Source organism: Electrophorus electricus, chromosome 11 (genome assembly GCF_013358815.1).
Source record: "Electrophorus electricus isolate fEleEle1 chromosome 11, fEleEle1.pri, whole genome shotgun sequence".
NCBI classification, from domain to species: Eukaryota; Metazoa; Chordata; class Actinopteri; order Gymnotiformes; family Gymnotidae; genus Electrophorus; species Electrophorus electricus.
This window is the reverse complement of record NC_049545.1, coordinates 8,352,222-8,371,625: the sequence shown is the minus strand read 5'-3', so window position 1 is coordinate 8,371,625 and position 19,404 is coordinate 8,352,222. Positions and strand designations below refer to the sequence as shown.

The window sequence follows — 19,404 nt, the reverse complement described above, 5'->3', positions numbered from 1 at the left end:
CTCTTCCTGGCTTAATAGGCCATTTCCAAAGAGGGAATCGAACACACTCACCTAGAGAGAGCAAAAAAGAGCAGAGATGTCAGCCTTTCGTAATAGGCAAATTTAATTTAGGCATAAGCATGGCCGTGGTTACCTGTTAACACAAATAACGGAACGGAATAATAAGGAACTTCGAAACACTAACGAGTAAGAAGCCTCGGGAATAAAAGTCTTAACTGATTCACTAATTGGCAGTGATTCTTTACGGACGAATATAGCTACCAAACATACTTTAGACGGCCAAGTATACACACGGACCTGCCTTTAGTCTCAGCAAAAATAATGCTCTTGTATATTCACAGTCTGTTTTAAGTACGACATAGGGTACGATAGAAATGCGGATGAACATGCGATAAATCGTGTAACACTGCTAACATAGGCCTAAATCTGTTATTAAAATAGCGAATAGTTATTCAACAAAACATTTCGCTCCTCAATCCTGTATCTTTAAACCGAGATAGGCCTTAGCTACGCTATTTGTCTTAGCACGGGGTCCCAGGATCTTTCATCTTTTGGGTTAAGAAAAAGCTATGACAAATATGAACATTTCACATTTCAGGAAAAGAAAACGAAAAGTTACTTATTAAATATTATCTGAATATTGGAAGATGTAGTTTAAAGGCTGCTAACGACTGATTGCATTCTCTCACAATGGCTTAAATGCATAGCCTAAGTTTTAGAAGGATAAACTTTGAGTGGGTCAGGGAGTGTTTGATGAACTAATGTCCTGTCAGAACACTGCATGGCATTTCCAGTTATTTTCATTTATAAAAACCTGTTTTCAGTTATTATCTGGACCAACTACTGTATTTCCGTTAATGGGCCTACCTGCCACACTACCAGTAAAGTTAGTGACAAGACTGCCATCTAGTGGAAACAGCTCGCATTCTGGATCCGCTTGAAAGCTGGCTATACGTTGTCACTGATATAGATATTGTCATAGTGTGATGGATGCAAAATAGCCGGCCAAACGGTGGATGCTTATAGATTACTTTCATGACAAACTCTGTCCTTTCCCATGTGTCCCCCTTGTACTTCCCCATCTCTTATTCCTCCCTACTCTACTGTAACACCACCTAGTGGTGAGGATCAAATTGCACTTAAAAGAATAATGTGTAGACACAAAATATGTATCTACCAACGATCCCAATTTTACATGTTTTGTAAGATTTTTTAAATGGTCTTCAGTGCTCTGTAGTTTACTATGTGTCCTTATTATAAGTTTGATTATGATATACGTGGTGTAATGTGATCTTATTAACTAACGTGAGGAATTGTATTAAGCCTAATGAACTAATGTGAGACTTCACACCTTTTAAACTACACCTCATGCTGGACTATTATGATCACCATCAACGCAAGTGTAACCAAATTCAATAAGATTTCTTCAATAATTAACATATTTGTTGATTCGATAAATGCATCATGCTTTAGCTACATTTTCACAAAAGAGGTTTAATTTGATTTTAAAAAGGTTGGTAAAAATCAATTGTGGAGCAAGAGGTATAGACAAAAAAAGGTGTCCGTTCGATATTTGTTTGGGAAATCGATCACTACTGGCCATCTCCTGTGTAGAACTATTTTTTCACTCTAAAGGCCGCGACAAATTCGTAGGTCTCAAAGAGCTAAATGACATTACGTCACGGCAGTGTAATTTTAAAGCGCTCCTCTAGGTGTTCTAGTCCATGACTACTATTTTTCGAAACTCCAGCTGTTAACTTGACGCTGTCACATAGTGTGTGTGTGTGTGTGTGTGTGTGTGTGTGTGAGAGAGAGAGAGAGAGAGAGAGAGAGAGAGAGAGAGAGAGAGAGAGAGAGAGAGAGAGAGAGAGAGAGAGAGAGATCACCACGTGACATACCTCGCCAATATCCTTCTACATTCTTACCCACTCAGCATCATGGCTGCGGATGCTACGGATGCTTTCCTCCCTCTCCGCATCTCGGGAACATGGATGCTGCACCTGCTTTTTCTCCTCACTTCAGATTTCCCTGCACCGGCTATTGGATTGCTAGGTTTCCGTCCGGAGGATACAGGAAAAGAGCTGTCCGTGGAGGATGGGGTGCTGAAGGCGACTGAGGGAACGCGATTCATACTGCGCGTATACTATGCAGCATCTCCGCAGAGGCTCAACCGAACTGTCAGTGGCAGAGCAGACGCTGCAGCTGCACCGTGGATCGCGTTCATCGAGGAACCCGAACCTGGCAGAGAGCGACAGGCACATCCAAAGCGGAACTTGTGTGTTGAAGAAAGTGCACGAAGCTCTGACATAGAGTTGCTGGGGTCTTTCAAATCTGCCTCAAGCCAGAATTCCATCCTGGTGGAGTTGCTTGCTAAAGACCTCCGAAGAGGTGAGAAAATCAAGTATTATTCAATGTGTGCCTTTGACGGAGCAAATTGGGAGCACTTTAGAACTAGAGACTTCTGGCTCGCGGTTGTTGAACGGACACCTCACAGGGACGGATGGCTTCAAGCGAGTCTGTCAGTGCTATTGTTGGCGTTGTCTGCGTTGTTCAGTGGGCTCGTTATAAGCATGCTTGCTCTTGACCCTGTGGAGCTGAAAGTGCTTCAAAACAGCGGCACTGAGAAGGAGCAAAAGTATGCGCGAAAGATCGAGTCAGTTCGTAAACATGGCAACTACGTGCTCTGCACTTTGGTTTTATGCAACGTGCTTACCAATACGTTTTTGGTTGTTTGGATGTGCCAAATTTTAGGACTTACGCCACTGTCAACCGCAGCCTGCACATTTCTGATCTTTTTTGTTGGAGAGATCCTGCCGCATTCCGTTGCATCCAGACACGGGCTGGCTATAGCGTCCAAAACCATCTGGCTAACACGGCTGCTGATGTTGGCGACTTTTCCCATAACATACCCAATTAGCAAGTTGCTGGATAATATGTTACACCAAGAAATCAGTAACTTCTACACTCGTGAAAAGTTACTGGCAATGCTCCGCGTCACAGATCCGTATCATGACTTGGTGAAAGAAGAACTCAACATTATACAGGGAGCCCTGGAACTTCGGACCAAAACGGTCGAAGACGTGCTGACGCCTCTCAATGATTGCTTCATGTTGGCTTCTGACGCTATCCTAGATTTCTATACAATGTCTGACGTCATGCAAAGTGGTTATACTCGGATCCCTGTTTTTGAGAACGAGAGGTCCAACATTGTTGACATTCTGTTTGTTAAAGACCTAGCGTTCGTAGATCCAGACGACTGTACCCCTCTAAAAACCATCACCCAGTTCTACAAACACCCACTGCATTGTGTATTTAATGATACCAAGCTTGATGCAATGCTTGAGCAGTTCAAGAAAGGTAAGTATAATATAACATTTACACGTGCAGGTTTATGACATGTTTTAGAGCCAGGCATTGGCCATTTTTAACACCTTTGCAGACCTTTAGCATAGACTACCATGTGTGAATTTACTTTGGTGTCTGTTTATCTGAAATATCTCTCTCTCTCTCTCTCTCTCTCTCTCTCTCTCTCTCTCTCTCTCTCTCTCTCTCTCTCTCTCTTTCTCTCTCTCTCTCTCTCTCTCTCACACACATACACACACACACACACACACACACAGAAATGCATACATTTGGACAAAATAGATTACAGTTTTTATTTATTAATTAATTAAAAATTAATAAATAAAGTATAACACTCAGTTTACTGTTTACTGTTTATGATCAGCTGAAGAATCAGATGTACTAGTGTTGTGGACAAAACTTTCATCAAACAAAAATGAGAAACAGATTTTATCTGCTTTGACATCTGGCATAAATCCATGCGTTCAGCATTACAGCTGAAATGCAGCATTCACAGCACATTATGTAATAATGGCTCATTCAGATTGCTATCATGTTTTGTGGGGAGACTGATGCAGGATGCTGTTTCATTGAAGAACTTGGCAGGCAGTGTAGGAGTTACATTTTAGCCTTCCCCAACCTCACTAAAAAACAGAAAGCTTGAGTGAAAATTACACAGAGTACCGAAGAGGAGAAGTGGATGATCATGGGACTGCTTGTCCGTGTTTTGCCTGCAGCAACCTAGATATTGCAGGCTTGTCTGAGAGAATTCTTTTAACACTGAAGCAAAATTCAAACATAGCTACTCACATTCATAAAAGACTCATCTTCCTGGGACATCACTGGAGCTGGCGCAGTTCTAATTCTTTTGGTAACAAGCCTTTTACTAGTAGCTTGGAATGTTTTCCTGAATTTTAATTTGTTCATATTAAAAAAAGCGATATTTGTAAAGTAGCCTTGAGTTTGAGAAAGGCGCTATATAAATGCAAATATTATTATTATTATTATTATTATTATTAATAATAATAATAATAATAATAATAATAATAATAATAATATATGTTACATAGAAGTCTTTTACATTTTATTTCTCAACACATCATTCCACACATACTTTACAGAGAGATATTTTCCACTGGAAAGTGAGATTAGCAAGCATATAAGATAAACACTATGAAATGTATGACATTGGATCTGCATTGCAGTGAAGACTGATTGCTTCTCTAAGCAGAAAAATCAGGGTAAATTAAGATGCAGAAATGACCTTTTCTCCCACTCAGTGTCTCAGCTTGGGCCTTTATGGATAGAAAGGGCAGAGGTTAAAGGAGAGGAAGAGTTACTGCCTCCCAGTTTGAGCTCCCCAGCCATAGTCTTTGAAGCTGTTACCCCCACTGCCTTCAGTGGGCAGGTTATGGTGAAAAATCATGAAATATGCAAGATCAACCTTTTATTCTAACTGTCAAATTAATGAGGGAGGCAAACAGCAGGGTTTAGTGGAAGCTGACATTATGACGAGCATTCATGTTATTTACAGGGAAAGTGATCAGAATTCTCTGACTGCAGTCAGTGCTGGAGACAAACAAATGGCACTCCATTTCATTTAGATCTTTGACGTTAAAATTTGTTTGCATGGAATTATTTAAAGGTTCACTGTTTTTCGTGTCAGTCACAGACATCTCATACTTGTATTCCACTAAGCTTCACTAAACTCCTCTTAGACCTATGAGATGTTGATAAGCTCGATGAGAGTAGAGAAAAGTAAGTAAAAGTTTGGCATTACAAAACCAGTCTTTGTAGATTGAAGCCTTGGTGGCATATATTTATATTTTATGCCTGATCTTTTTAAGCTTTGAAAGTTATGCTATAATATCATCTTATAATGTCATCTTAAAGTTATCATCATGATAATCTAGATGGAAAAATAAGCATATCTCCCTCTTCCAAAAGTTTGAGAACATACATAAAACTATTTAAAATACAAAATTATATATTTAAATTCATGAAAACCACATATTACAACTGGACGTCAATATCCTGGCATTGTCAAAATTGTAGTCAAAGTCTGGCATACATTTATGATTAACTCAAGTGTTTGAATTAAATAGAACTCTTCATGGTCATGGTTGTGCAATCAAGTGGGCATTCCTCTTATGGGAACTCCTCTGGGATATTAATACATTTGCTGAATTTGCAAGACCATAGTCTACGTTGTATTTGAAAAAGGCTTGGCATAACAGTTGAAATTCCTAAGCTATTTGTTGAAGGGTTTAGTTTTAGCAGTTAGTTATGATCAATGGCAGTGTTTCTCAACCCAGTCCTCATGACCCTACAGACACGTCACAATTTTTTGAAGCAGGTATATGGCTTGGTCCAGGTGTGTTTGGAAGTTTGAACCTCAAATCCAATTTTGTGTCTTGGATTTGAACACTTACAATCTATGACATATATGAACTACCAGTCATTACAAAATCCAGAACCAGAGAGAACGATTTACTTTAAAATGACCAGATGTAATATCTGTGGCAAAATCAAGGACTTAATACCAAAAGCAATATAGCTGGGTACCTGCATGGTCATGGAGGTATTCTCTACATAGTGAATTAGCATAATAATTTAAGCCTCTGGTTTAGTGAAAAGTGTTGCAATATACGGAATGAGATCCTCTTTATAGTTCATGGCAATCAGTGTTTGAATTTGCTCTATTACAAGAAGTAATATAAATAAAAGAAAATATATTAATAAAATATTGGTAATATAAATATGAGTATTAATTATATTCCAAAATAATAATAAAAACAACTAAAGTTTTAGTAACTAATTAACATGCTCAAATTGATGTTTTTCTCTATAAATATGTTTTCTCATATTTGGGTACCATAGGAATTAATGAAATCCTCCAAAATTGAGATCTGAAATTTCATTTAATTTTAGATAGTTTATTTAAATTTTGTACATCAGTTCTGGCTTGGTGTAGGAAATGAATGATTGAGTCTGTTATATAGATGTAGCATTCATAATTCTATCTCTGTCTTGCTCGCTCGCTCTCTCTCTCTCTCTCTCTCTCTCTCTCTCTCTCTCTCACACGCACACGCACACACGCGCACACACACACACACACACACACACACACACACACACACACACAAAAAGAAACAGTTCTCTTTCTGTCCTAGTATACCCTTTCTACCACAGGAACCACAACCTTCCAGGCAAACATTTTTATGTTATAGGAACATTTGTTATCTTGTATATAATCACAGTATGGTTCAGTGCTATACAGATCTTGTCTTGCACTTAGTGAGACATACCACCTCTTTCTTTGGACATTGGTCACGTTGACCACCAGTGTATGGTATCCCTAGTCTGGTCAGGCGATGTTCACACTGCTGTGTCAATTCAGACTTGCATATCCAAAAGTCATTTTCTTCTATAATTGTGACACAAGACCTCTTGAATGTCAATTATATAAACTTGCTGTAATTAAAGATTGGCCAAGTGGATCAAGCACTGCCCCAGTCCAAGCCCAAATGTTAATGAGTGCTTGGTCCCCTTCAGAATTCATTCTTAAATTGGTCATGTGAGTGATTTAAGGGAATTTATCACATTTAACATTTTTCCCATTTACCAATGGTCCAAACCTGTCATATCTGTTACAAATTTGGCAAAGACCTGTTAGAAATTCAGCAGTGAAGAGTCAGGCAGTCAGTCCAACAACATTGCAATGTGATCTAACTTTCAAGGTGGGAGAGAGACAGGAGGAGGAGAGAAGGGAGGGAGAATGAGGGAGAGGAGTGCACTGGGCTTAAGTGGTCTCAGCTCAGAGAATGTTAACACCTGAGCCTTCTGCTGCTTTCACAGAAGAGCTTGGTGACTGTACAGAATACAGTCTCAGAGATATTCAGAAAAATGATAGAAATATAAACATATTATAAAACAGAATAAAAAAGTCTAATTTGTCAAATTTGATGAAACAAAACACATTTAAGTGGGACATATAAATTCCTTCACAAGTTGTGTACAATTGTTCCACAAAGCAAAAACTACATTGACTAATGTATCTGTTTCATTATCATGAAGAAATTTGACTTTGAATTCATAAATTACACTTGTTGTAAAATCATGTTGGGGTCATCATCATGAAAATTCACACAGGCACCCTACTGGCAAATGCTTTTGACATAAATACATTTAAAACTTACATACAAACACTACTCAAGCTATAATTAATACAAGAATGGTACAAGATCATTCATCCCTACTGATCCAAAAATGCTTCTCATTTTCAAGTCATATCATTAATATTGCTACCTATTCTTCCAAGTGAGACTGTCCCTATACCAATACATTTAAAAGCTTTTATGATTTAAAAACATTATGATTAGCCTCAAAAAATGTCTAACAACAGCGGAATTAAGATCCTTTCTTCTAATACAACTCTTTTGCTCTGATAATAATTTCAGAGGCCTGTCCAACATTCCCACTGAATACGGACAGAATATAACACTCTTAGATATGCATGTGATAAGATTTTTTAATTTGATATCTAGTTATAATTTATTTAATCTGATTACTGTTAAAACCATATCTGAGAGCAATAATTCACAGACAAACAGGAAACATAAAAGTCATTTTTATCTTTAACAAAATCTTGTGTTTGAAATCTTATTGAATTTACTTTCTGTTTAGCACAATTCAACTATGGCCACGGGTAGCCTCGTAACTTAAAATGTTCAGTAATGGGTATGTTTTTCACAATTTTTAAAGTATCTGGTCTTAGGGCTTTATTATTCAGTAATGAATTTAAGGTTTGGAACACTTCTGATAAATCAGCATGTAGTTGTTGGGAGGAAAATCTGCTGCATTGTCCTTAAACTTGAAAAGATCAGCATCTTTCAGCATATTAAATCAGAATTTCAAATCACCATCTATGCAGAGGTGGCTGTAAAGTGTCTGTCCCACAAATAATTTCTTTTGGATTATGATCAAAATTCATGTCTGCTAAATATCAGTGTTGAGATGCAGTGTACATAAATATCTTTGTGTTCATGGCAGTATGGCTAAGCACACCATCTTTTCCATTTTGAAGATGAGACGTGAGCTAGTACAGGAGTCAGTCTATCAGACATTTCTGCTAAACTGATGAAGTCTTTCATAGTTTATGGAAGATGGAAGATGGAAAATGCCCACAGGGTAGATTTTGTGGTATTATGATGTCAGGATCCCCTCCTCCTAGCACTGTGTGTTTCCTTGTTTCATTGTTTTTATTTCAACATGTGTTTCTACTTTTGTTTCTAGTCAGGTGTCTCCCAGCTTGTTGGGGTCTTCACTTGTGTCTTGTTAGTAATTGTTACTCCTATTTATGTCATGGTTCTTCTGGAACATTATTTTTTCTATGTGTTCTCTGTGCTCAGTGCATCCAGTGTTTGTTTGTTTTTTCCAAATTTATTGTTTGTTTGTTTTTTATGAGTAAAGTTCAGTCTAACTATGCAACTGCATCCCTTTGCATGTGCTATTTCTGCATTCTATGTGCTATTTCTGCATTAATTATTTAACTATCATTACTACTACAACAAGTCATTTAAAGAGGTTGTTCCCACACAGGTTATAGATCAAAATGAGGTTACTGCCAGATTCCTATTAGCCCTGGAACCAGGCAGCAATTTACTTTGGACCTGTTCCCCACAGAGAAGGCAGTTTCAACACAAAACAAATCTTTTGCAATTGTGGAACTTCCAAGCATAAGGTTCAGTACATTCTGCTTATTTTAAATCAGATATTTTCACCAGCCAAATGTTAATCACCAGTGACATTAAAACAGTTCAAAAGTTAATTATTATGCATGTTATGTTTATTATAATAATTTATGGTAGATTCACGAGGTGGAATTAAATCTAATTTGAAGGTCTGCATATGGTACTTGAGAAGTAAAGAGCAAACGTTTACACAAAACTTGAAATAATACAACAGAGTATGTACCCTTTGCCAGTAGGTCTAGCTGTTTCTGGTTGTTTGAAATTCTTTATTTAAAATGGCCAGACATTAATATTTATACTACTAAACTCTGATGATGACAAGCCTAACACCGGATCACAGGCACACGCTCAGAGTGCTGGCAGCTTTAAGGAGTTAAAATGATCACTGAGGTTACAGTACAGTGAGGGGTAAATCAAGCAGACATTTACCAATTATTGTGCTAAAAGGCTATTGTGTTGACTGGAAATTCAAGGAAACTGGTACTGATGGCTAGACCATCCTGCCAACCTTTTTGTGTACACATTATAAACAGCAGATGTTTGCTAAGTGTGCAGTTGCATGGTCAGCCCAATCAACAGAGTCTTTGACTGCTAATGCCTATTACCTGAATCACTGCTAGCGAGGCTCCTCAGACTCTCTAGCAGTGAAGAAAACAGTTGACAGGAGTTCTAGTTTTACTTTATGTCTGACATATTGACAAGCAGTTCTTTCTGTTATAATGTTTTGTCTCAGTTTGAATTGTTATCTTCATCTTCTTTTATTGTAAAGGGAAGAGTCACTTGGCTATAGTACAGAGAGTCAACAATGAGGGAGAAGGGGATCCTTTCTATGAAGTCATGGGCATTGTCACCTTGGAGGATGTTATTGAAGAGATCATCAAGTCAGAGATTGTGGATGAGACTGATCTGTACAGTAAGTGCTAAAAAACAAATCACGCACAAAACATTCACATTCAACACTCATGCATCATCCTACAGCTTCATCACTCCTGATTTTCAGACACTTGCTTTATTTTTCTGATCTTCACTGAATACTACTGATAAAACGTTTGAATGCATAAGACATAAGATTTGTCCTCTCACAACAGCCACCTTAATAAAAGCCTCCAGCATGAGGTAATCCATTTCATTAGGAATTTACTGACAATTCACTGACTTGGACTTCATCTTAAAATCCCTTTGGGTGGCAGTTTTACTAAAATAAATAGGATTTCCATTTTCATTAAAAAGTATTTACCATTATTATTTTTACTACAAAATAAAAATTCAGTTTATTCCCAGCAGATTAATTTCCTTTTCTGTTCCCTGATGCTCTACTGAAAATTTCCATGACCAGAAATAATTAACTTATGCATCTGTAAGATGCAAATTGCTTTGTAGTTGGTCCTTTGGCCCATCTTTCTTTCAGTCAGCTCCCCTGTGATACGGATGGTAATTGCAAATGTGATGTACTATTAATTGTGATGCAAATGTGATGTACTATTAATTACCTTCATGAAACTTCACTTGAAAATAATAGCTTTAATCTTGGAAATGGCTTGTCATTGTGTAATATAACAAACAAATGGCACTCTTTGTATTAGAATGAACTTATCTCCCTGCAGAGAGTATTATTAATATTTTAGATGTGCATGTGTGTATGTGTGTGTGTGTGTGTAATCTTCACTGCATGCATCACAGATGTTCCACTTAGACTCAAACATTATTTAATCAGTTTCACTATTGCAAATCAGTTGCACTATTGCAATCACCACAGCCAGCTCATTTATTATCTACACAAATAAGGTAAACCACTTTGAAGTTAAGTTTTAGCTGTGCCATTTGATATTTGATCAAACTGCACTGAAGTAAATAAAACTGAACTAAATAAAATAATGCTTGAATATTAGAAAGACCAACATTTGACCCCAATGTCATCGGATTTACTTTTATCTTTCCTGCAAGATCAATCTTAACTTTCAAAGTAGAGATTTCTGTCTGGCTCTAGAATATCTGGTGGAAAAGAGGTTTCTTCACTGTCTTTGTCATGTATGTAGCTGATAACCGCACTAAGAGACGAGTGTCTCACCACGAGAGGAAGCAGCAAGATTTTTCCATCTTCAAACTGTCTGAAAGTGAGATGAAGGTGAAGGTCTCTCCTCAGCTACTACTGGCAACACACCGCTTTTTGGCCACAGGTACTATTACACAAGCAGAGCTGAAAACACACAAAGGTCTACATATGTTTTTATGCAGTATCTGAAAACCTGGAGAAAAATATTAAACATGTATGCTTAATCCTAATGTTATGCTCAGGATTATTCATTATGCAGGCAAACATTATAATCCTAGGGGTCCCTTCCTCCCACTGTCCTCCTGCTTTCTTTGTCTTCCCTCAGAAGTGGAGCCTTTTAAGCCTTCCCACCTCTCCGAGAAGATCCTGCTGCGCCTCATTAAGCACCCCAGTGTTATGCAGGAGCTCAAGTTTGACGAGAAAAACAAGAAATCACCAAAGCATTATCTCTACCAGCGCAATAAGCCCGTCGATTATTTTGTCCTGATTTTGCAGGTAAATTACACCACACATGCATTAATTGGGAGTATGTGACAACCCAAAATGACTCCATCAAAGTGCACACAGTAGACGTTTGGAAAAGAAAGAAATATAGCCTATGATGCAGTGTTTAGGAGACATAGAAGGAGAACCACAAGAGGGTATGTAATGTGGATTAGTAAAACATCTGTGAAACTGCATTATGTGACTCCTCTGAAGATCCTGGACTTTTTAATTTTTATTATTTTCACTTCCATTGTGGCTCTTGAGAAACAAGGCCTGAGGGGGGTTTTGAAAGTACGCCTCACTTTCACTCCCACTGCAGGGTCGAGTGGAGGTAGAAATCGGTAAAGAGGGTCTGAGATTTGAAAATGGACCTTTCACTTACTATGGCATGCCTGCTATTATGACTGTCCTGCCTGCAGGTATGTTGCTAAGCTGTTTACTGGCATATCAGACAGCCTGCATTTTAGTGTATTCAAAAAGCTGCAGTCAGAAATTTATCTCACAACCTCATCGCAGAAAATTAATGAGCAATTAAAGAGACTGCAAGACGCACATGTCTGATAGCATAAAGTGTAGACATGACCTGCCTTACATAACAGTTAATTAACAGAATCAAACACTAGCAGAGCAGCAAAATGAATCTTATGGGAGCGTGCCAGAGTAATTATTATAAAAGGCACACTTTTGCTTGGCCACTTGGAGAAAATGGCATAGATATCTAACTAAAACCTCAGCAGAAATGCTTGAAAATGTAAAAATAGCCCCAGAGCTCCAGCTGTTATTAATTGTAAAGTCATGGATGAATGTGCTTCAAATGTAAATGTGCTGTATAAGCACTATTTCTCTCACTGCCTCTCTATTCTTCTCCATATTCAGAGAAAACGTATAGAACATACATGATGAAACACACACACACACACACACACACACACACACACGCACGCACGCACACACACATTAAACAGTTTGAGCTGCCAGGACATGTTTGGTCCAGTAGTTCAAATTCACCTAAATGGATATGTCATATGCAGGGGCATCAAAAGGAGAAGTAGAATTTTTGTGTATAAAATAGTAAAGACGGAGGATCTCATTTCTGAGTTCTGAGGTCAAGTATAATTAGAGAATCATTATAACATTATGATGGTATTGTGAAAAAGCATAATGCAGAAAATGATTGAATGTAGATAAAAATTTCAAAAATTCTGAATTATAAAGTAGTGAATGGTTAGTCTACCTTCTTAATATAAGTAATGAGGATCATTTATTTGATTTGTTGAGACAAAGAACAAGCTCAGAGCTACATTAATAGAGGTGTATTTTAAAACAAGGTTATCAAACATGCACCCTTTATAGAAGCAGAATCTAGAACAATGTTCGACAAAGTAAGAAGAAAGCAGTGGAGAAAAGTTGAGACTGGTCTGATTCAGTTCACAGGTCTCCATCACGAAGCAGTGGACTAAACCACTCTGACACCACCATCCACGGGGGTAGTCTGGGCCAGTTGAGTGTGGGTGGAGGGGCATACCTACCAGATTACTCTGTACGCCAAGTCACTGATCTGCAGATCATCAAGGTACCTCCCACCTCCCACTCCATGACCCATCAAACACATCTAGGGAATCTTGTATATGTATATAAGCGGTCTATAAATAAAACAGCACTGTACATTTATGAACAAGAGTTTTGGTAATAATACCCTTTTTATTCAGCTCATCTCATTTTACCCCATTTTCCAAACTTTAGAACTTTAGTTATTATGCTAATTCCCACCATAGCATAATATGCCCACCAACTAGCTAGCTAACTCTCCCCTGTCATGAAGCAAGTACCGATGGGAAGAGTGCCGGAAAGCATGTGTTTCCTCCTAGACATATGAAGCCATCTTTTCTAGTTGCTGCCTTCGCTGTGACACATAGCAGCTGTATACAGCTCTTTAACTGCCTGAATCTGAGCACTCAGATGTCTGTGATTGGCTAGTGTCTCTGTTATTGACAATGGATAGAGTAATGGCATCCCTCTCACCCAGACAGCAGCATCCATTTTGGGTTCCCAGCCATGGCGTGCTGTAGCATCGCTGGGGGTCTATAGCTTTGATTTTAAAACTCCATTTTGTATTGTAACAGCACTCAACTTGTTTGGTTGTTTTATGTCATAACAATATATTTTAACAGTTTTACTACAGTATGATGAAATACATTATGTGAAAAAAGTGGCTGAAGTGATCTTAAGTGTTTCTATAAATGGCACCTTTTGATCATCTTGGATTTAGGTCACTCGTAACCACTACCAGAATGCTCTGACAGCCACACGGATGGACAGCTCCCCTCAAACGCCAGACGCAGACCCTCAGGCCCCTGGCGAGAGGACACCTCTCCCAGAGACCCGCTCCAACAGCATCGCCTTGCCCCTGACCCGCTCCCACCAGCACACACACCACCCGAGACAGCCCCACAGTACCTCAACCCTCAACGAGAGAAATCGCATTGTCCGTGAGTGTGGTTGCTGAGCACTTATAATGACTTTCCTTTTATTTAGTCAAAAATAAACCCGTGAAAATTTAAATAGCAGACTGAAATAATGTAAATAGAGATGGGACCGATCCGATACCATGTATCGAAATTAGGTTGATATCAGCAAAACATGCTGGATCAGATATTGGTGAAGACATAAGGAAACAGATCCGATATAATCACAAATCCAGCCTGAAAATAGCGTAGCGTTGCTTTGCAGCAACACACCGCATGTGATAACAGACTGGCCAGTTTTGCCCCCCCCAAAAAAAAATAAATAAATAAAAAATTAAAAAAATAACCAGCCATACACTCAAACAAGTCAAGCCAATTAAAGTCATACTCACTTATTTTCCTTCCAAAGGAATAAACCAGGCCCAAATTGTTATGTTCAATCTTAACCACTGCATAGCAAGCAAGAGAACCACTGCTAAAAATGTTCATTTTCTTTGTACTTTCTTTTCTGAAATGATCTTTATGAAACATTGGAAAAGATATCCTAGTTTAGTAAAGGTAATATCTTCTCAACCCCCAGCCAAGTTTAGACAACAATGACATTAATTGCCATAGTGCGTAATATAAATTAACTGGCACAATTCCTAATTTCATTTGATTTCATTGCACATAAAAAGATTGCAAAATGTAAAATGTACTTCCTATTGTCATATTCACTATAAAAAATTTTTTTTTTAAATCATGACTTAGTACAATGATATGGCCAGCACACATCAGTGTGATTTCCTGCTTTGATTGTGTTGTGTGATATGCTGCTCTTTGGCTCCCTCTGTAGGGAGTAAATCAGATGGGCAGAAGAGCCCCAGTGACTCTGTGTTCCTGCGCATGGATGAGATCCCTTACAAACGTACCGAATGTCTAGAGGAAAAAAGACAAACTGGTGGGTGAAATTAACAACTGCTTAATTTGCATAAATGATCCCTAGGGTGTGTATTTTAGATCTTCTGTGTGCCTGTCAGAGCTACATGGCAAAAAGTATGTGACCCTACAAAGTAATGTCAAAACATGATTGTAAGATTATTGTGCTCATATATTTAACTCTACTCATATTCATTATCATTATCATCACATTTTACTTAGCCAGAAGCACCGGAAAAATTAGCCACCAAATGCCGTCACCAGATGCACTTAAAAAAATAGATGTTACAAAAGTGGGGGCTGGCATTAGCACAGTCCCAGCTATCTGCTGTGACATGAGTAAATGCACTGAAACTGTCAAACACTGGAGAGGCTGTTTGACAGGGTGCTGGAAGAGGAAATGCATGGCTTCCACGCTCTGTTTATATGACCCATGCAGGAATGTTGATTCCAGACACTGCCAGTCCTTTCAGAATCACTTGTTATGGCTAGAGGTTAGCAGGAATCTCTAAATCAGGGATCATTAAATCAATCCATGTAAAGGGAGAAGCTGGGTACAGATAGAATAGAGTTTACTTCTTCCCATGTACTGACATTTTGCCTGTTTCTTTCAGACTCTGTGGCTATACCTGTGGAGATGGGTCTGTCTACATCTCAGCTGATCGTTTCCCACTCTCTGAGTGGATCAGATGAGACGCTGGGAAAGAAGCTGCTCCGAAAACTGAGTGAGCCCCTCTCTTTCCTTCCCCACACCTACCCCCCTTAACCACCACCACCCTCCCACCACCACCATCCCTACAAATACCCCTCACCAACACCACCACCACCACCACCACCACCCTCCTCACAAACACCCCTAAACACCACCACCACCACTCTCCCGAAAAACACCCTTCACCACCACCACCACTCTCCTCACAAACCCCTCATGAACACCACCCTCCCCACAAACACCCCTCACCACTACCACCATCCTCACAAAAACCATTCTTCACCACAACCCTCCCCTCAAACACCCCTCACCACGACCACCCTCTTCACAAAAACCCCTCAGCACTACCACCAACCTCACCACAAATACCTCTCACCACCACCACCACCACCACCACCCATCACCAACACCAGCACACCCCTGCACTTCACTGCCCCCATCACTGCCACATACTGCATGTATGCAGTACCATTGCTGATGGCAGCTGTATCTTAGCAACCAGCTAGGCTCTTAACTGCAGCCCACACATTCCATTATCAAACATGACATACACATATTCACTTTGGGCTTACTACACACACTATACAAGCAAAGGTGCTTATTGATCAAGATGTAAGTAAGCATGTGGAGTAATGTTTTCTAAACTACTTTTACACATTTATACCACAGGTAGATTAACAAATGGATCTTTTCCATATAGTGACATTGTACCATGTTCATCCTAATGCCTGAAGCATGGGGACTAACAGTTGTTTGTTGTGTCCAGGCAACAAAAAGCGGAAAAGGTCCCGTGATGGGGAGAAACTAGTAGAGGAAAGTTGTGAACAGCCCCAGGTGAAGACCTAGCACTAAGAGTCTGGGCCTCTCTGCCTCTCTCATGCTCCTGCACTTCCCACCAATGTGAAATCTCCTCCTACAGCCTCATAATGTCAACTGACTTTTTAAAGGGGAAAAATGTGTGGAGAAGGACAATGAAGAAGATAAAAGTCTTAAGACCTTGCATTCTGTATTTCAACAGGCCTCCTGTTGTATGGAACACTTAAGCTGATAGATATGTGGTGCATAAGGTCATAAAAATTCAGGACATGGTCTGCATTCAGGTACCTGTAAGATTACCTGGCTTACCCAGACCAGCTTTGAGATGCGGGCACAGTAAAGATTCCAGATACAAACATCTCCTGGTGTTTAAGGTTGGGTGATACTGCATAAATATTTTTTCAGTGCTATGTACTATTTTAAGGCATTTGTTGACGATGTCATCTCTAGTCACTTTGGTGATGTCAGACAAGCCTCTGGTCCAGGCAGCGTGCAGAACTTGAAGCCTCTATCTTACCCACAGCAAGGCCTAGCCTTCTGAGAGTATCTGGAAAATGTTACTCCTTCATTATTCCTTTGAACTAATGACTAATTTTATTTATTGATTAATTATTATATCAATACTAATTTTAGAGCTGTTTGCTAGGCTGTGCCTATGTATCAAGAGAATTTAACCATGGAGCACTTTGAGAGAAAGATTACTTTTTAATTTGATATTTGATTGAAAAGAGTTTACTGGATGTTTAGGGGTAAGTGAAGGAAGCTGCCTATATTAGGTAAATGCTGTTTGCTTTTTTTACAAGCTCTTAGCCACATAGGTGATGCTTATAATGCTGTAAAAATGCACATCAGTCTGTCTACTTTCTGTTTTCAGCCAGGTTAATAATAATGAGCATACTTTTCACACAAATGGGTATTCTGCCATTGCCACATTGACATAGCGGCTATTCTTTATTTCTTAAAGAAGTGTATTGACTCATTTTAGACCACATCTGGTTATTTGTGAACATTATTAGTATATATACAGGATGGTTAAAGGTCTAAGCACATCCTAGCAATATATTAAGAAGATACATATATAATGGCATGTTTTTTTCTCAAATAAGTATTGCTACTATTTAACAGAATTTTCTTATATTTATAAAATATAGTATTAGGCTGTAAAAAGGAAGCCATATCTTGAACAAACTTGAATGCATCAATACTAAAATATCACCTCAGACTTTGAAAGTGGTATGCAATGTCATATTCCCACACCCTTACATGTTTCATAGATCCCTTTTATACATAATATGCCTTTAATAGTACATGAAGCTATTACTTTCCAAAGCTGAGCTCAAAATAAATGCGAGCTTAGTGAATGGCTTACTACCATAAGACACTCTGTCCACCCTTAGCCATTGCACTGGGAATGCTGCCCATTCATGTGCATGCTGCTGTTTCCATGTGACTGCCTGCTCCCCACCAGTGTCCCTATAAGGGGCAGAACTGTCCACAAGCTATATCAGGACAGTGACTAATGTCAGCAGTGCCATTCCTGTATCACTGCCAGCCTTTCACCAGCATGTAACCGTGGCAAACACCGATCAGTCTGAGCTCATCCCTGCCAACAGTGGATGGGTGGCTGGCATAATGATTACACACAGGGGACAAGATATTTTGCATGAGTGCAGACCCCTGATATCTCTGCAGGCATTGAGCACTTGACAGTTTACTATACTGTAGAGAACAGCAGCAGAGTTTGGTCTGCATGAGCTGTAAACACTCTGGACTGCACTGCACTGCTTCTGAGCTGCTGGGAATCGACCTGGTTTTATCTGTTTACAGCACAGACCCAAATGACTCAGGCTGGCAACCACGATGTGTCTGCAATACCCCTTGAATAGTTTTCAGTGGTAATGTTTAGCAATAACAATGCCGTAATGAATAGCCCCTTTACCTACTGGCTGCTTGGCATCTTGTTTGTCTGAAATGGGCAGTACAGAGTGTGCCAGTGTGCAGTACTACTACCCACAGGTCAAATGGACCCATGTTATGTTGTGCAATACTGTGAGCTGGTCCTGCTTTTACTGGGAGCACATGGCACAGGAGAGCTGGAGGAAGCAGATGAGCGGAGGGAGGGAAAGTCAGCAGTCTTGCGTCACACTGCTGCAATGCAGGCAGAGGAACATGTGACGCACACTGACGTCTGGCCTCAGCCCTCTTTACACACACACACACACACACACAATCCAGGGGTTTCAGGGTCTTACTCTAGCACTGATTAACTAGCATCAGCTGGGGGAGCACAAAATCCACTATATGCCCCTCTGCTCGCTCTCTCACTCACTCACTAACTCAATCACTCACTCACACGTACACTCTCCAACACCTCATAAAGCCTTAAAAAGTAAGAAAGACAGCTGACACGGCATGTGAATCTTTCCCTGCTATGAGTTCTCAGTGAAGAGGGTTAGCAGTTGTTTAAGATATATACAATGTTGGTATGAGAATTTAATATTTATAAAGAAATGTTTAGAGAGAAATATAATATGTATAAGAAATTGCTATGAATATTTGAAAACAAATTTATGAGAACATGAGATGAACTTGATGTGGTATTTTACAATGAAACATGCATTTTCAATAAATAGAATTTGACTTGCATTGTGGTCATTGCGTTTGAATTTCCCTGGGCTGTCAGTCACAAAAGGAACTTAATGTGTAAAAGAAATCACATAAGCTTAATATTTCAGGACATAATGGCCCAGAAAAGACACTGTGACCTTTGCTGAAAGCCCTCTTGTCTAGGGTCTATTCTGCTAGCCCAAGGTCACATAACCTATCACCAATTCTTCCATGTTAATATTTGGTTGCCAG

The 19,404-nt window shown here is 39.2% G+C and overlaps 1 protein-coding gene across 1 annotated transcript; it reads left to right on the top strand.

Moving 5' to 3' along the window:
- Positions 1–1,931: 1,931 nt before the first annotated feature.
- LOC113576449 (metal transporter CNNM1) lies at positions 1,932–19,296 on the top strand. Its single transcript, XM_027008554.2, has 10 exons — positions 1,932–3,357; positions 9,865–10,008; positions 11,132–11,272; positions 11,474–11,643; positions 11,954–12,053; positions 13,062–13,207; positions 13,904–14,123; positions 14,935–15,039; positions 15,632–15,742; positions 16,496–19,296. The coding sequence occupies exons 1-10, from the start codon at positions 1,938–1,940 to the stop codon at positions 16,573–16,575; spliced, it is 2,637 nt and encodes an 878-aa protein (XP_026864355.2). The 5' UTR covers positions 1,932–1,937; the 3' UTR covers positions 16,576–19,296.
- The last annotated feature ends 108 nt before the right edge of the window (positions 19,297–19,404 follow it).

Coding starts and splice junctions, on each gene's coding strand:
- LOC113576449 (XM_027008554.2), top strand. CDS start 1,938: ATGGCTGCGGATGCTACGGATGCTTTCCTCCCTCTCCGCATCTCGGGA. Junction 11,644..11,953: donor ATTTTGTCCTGATTTTGCAG/GTAAATTACACC, acceptor CTCCCACTGCAG/GGTCGAGTGGAGGTAGAAAT. Junction 15,040..15,631: donor AGAGGAAAAAAGACAAACTG/GTGGGTGAAATT, acceptor TGTTTCTTTCAG/ACTCTGTGGCTATACCTGTG.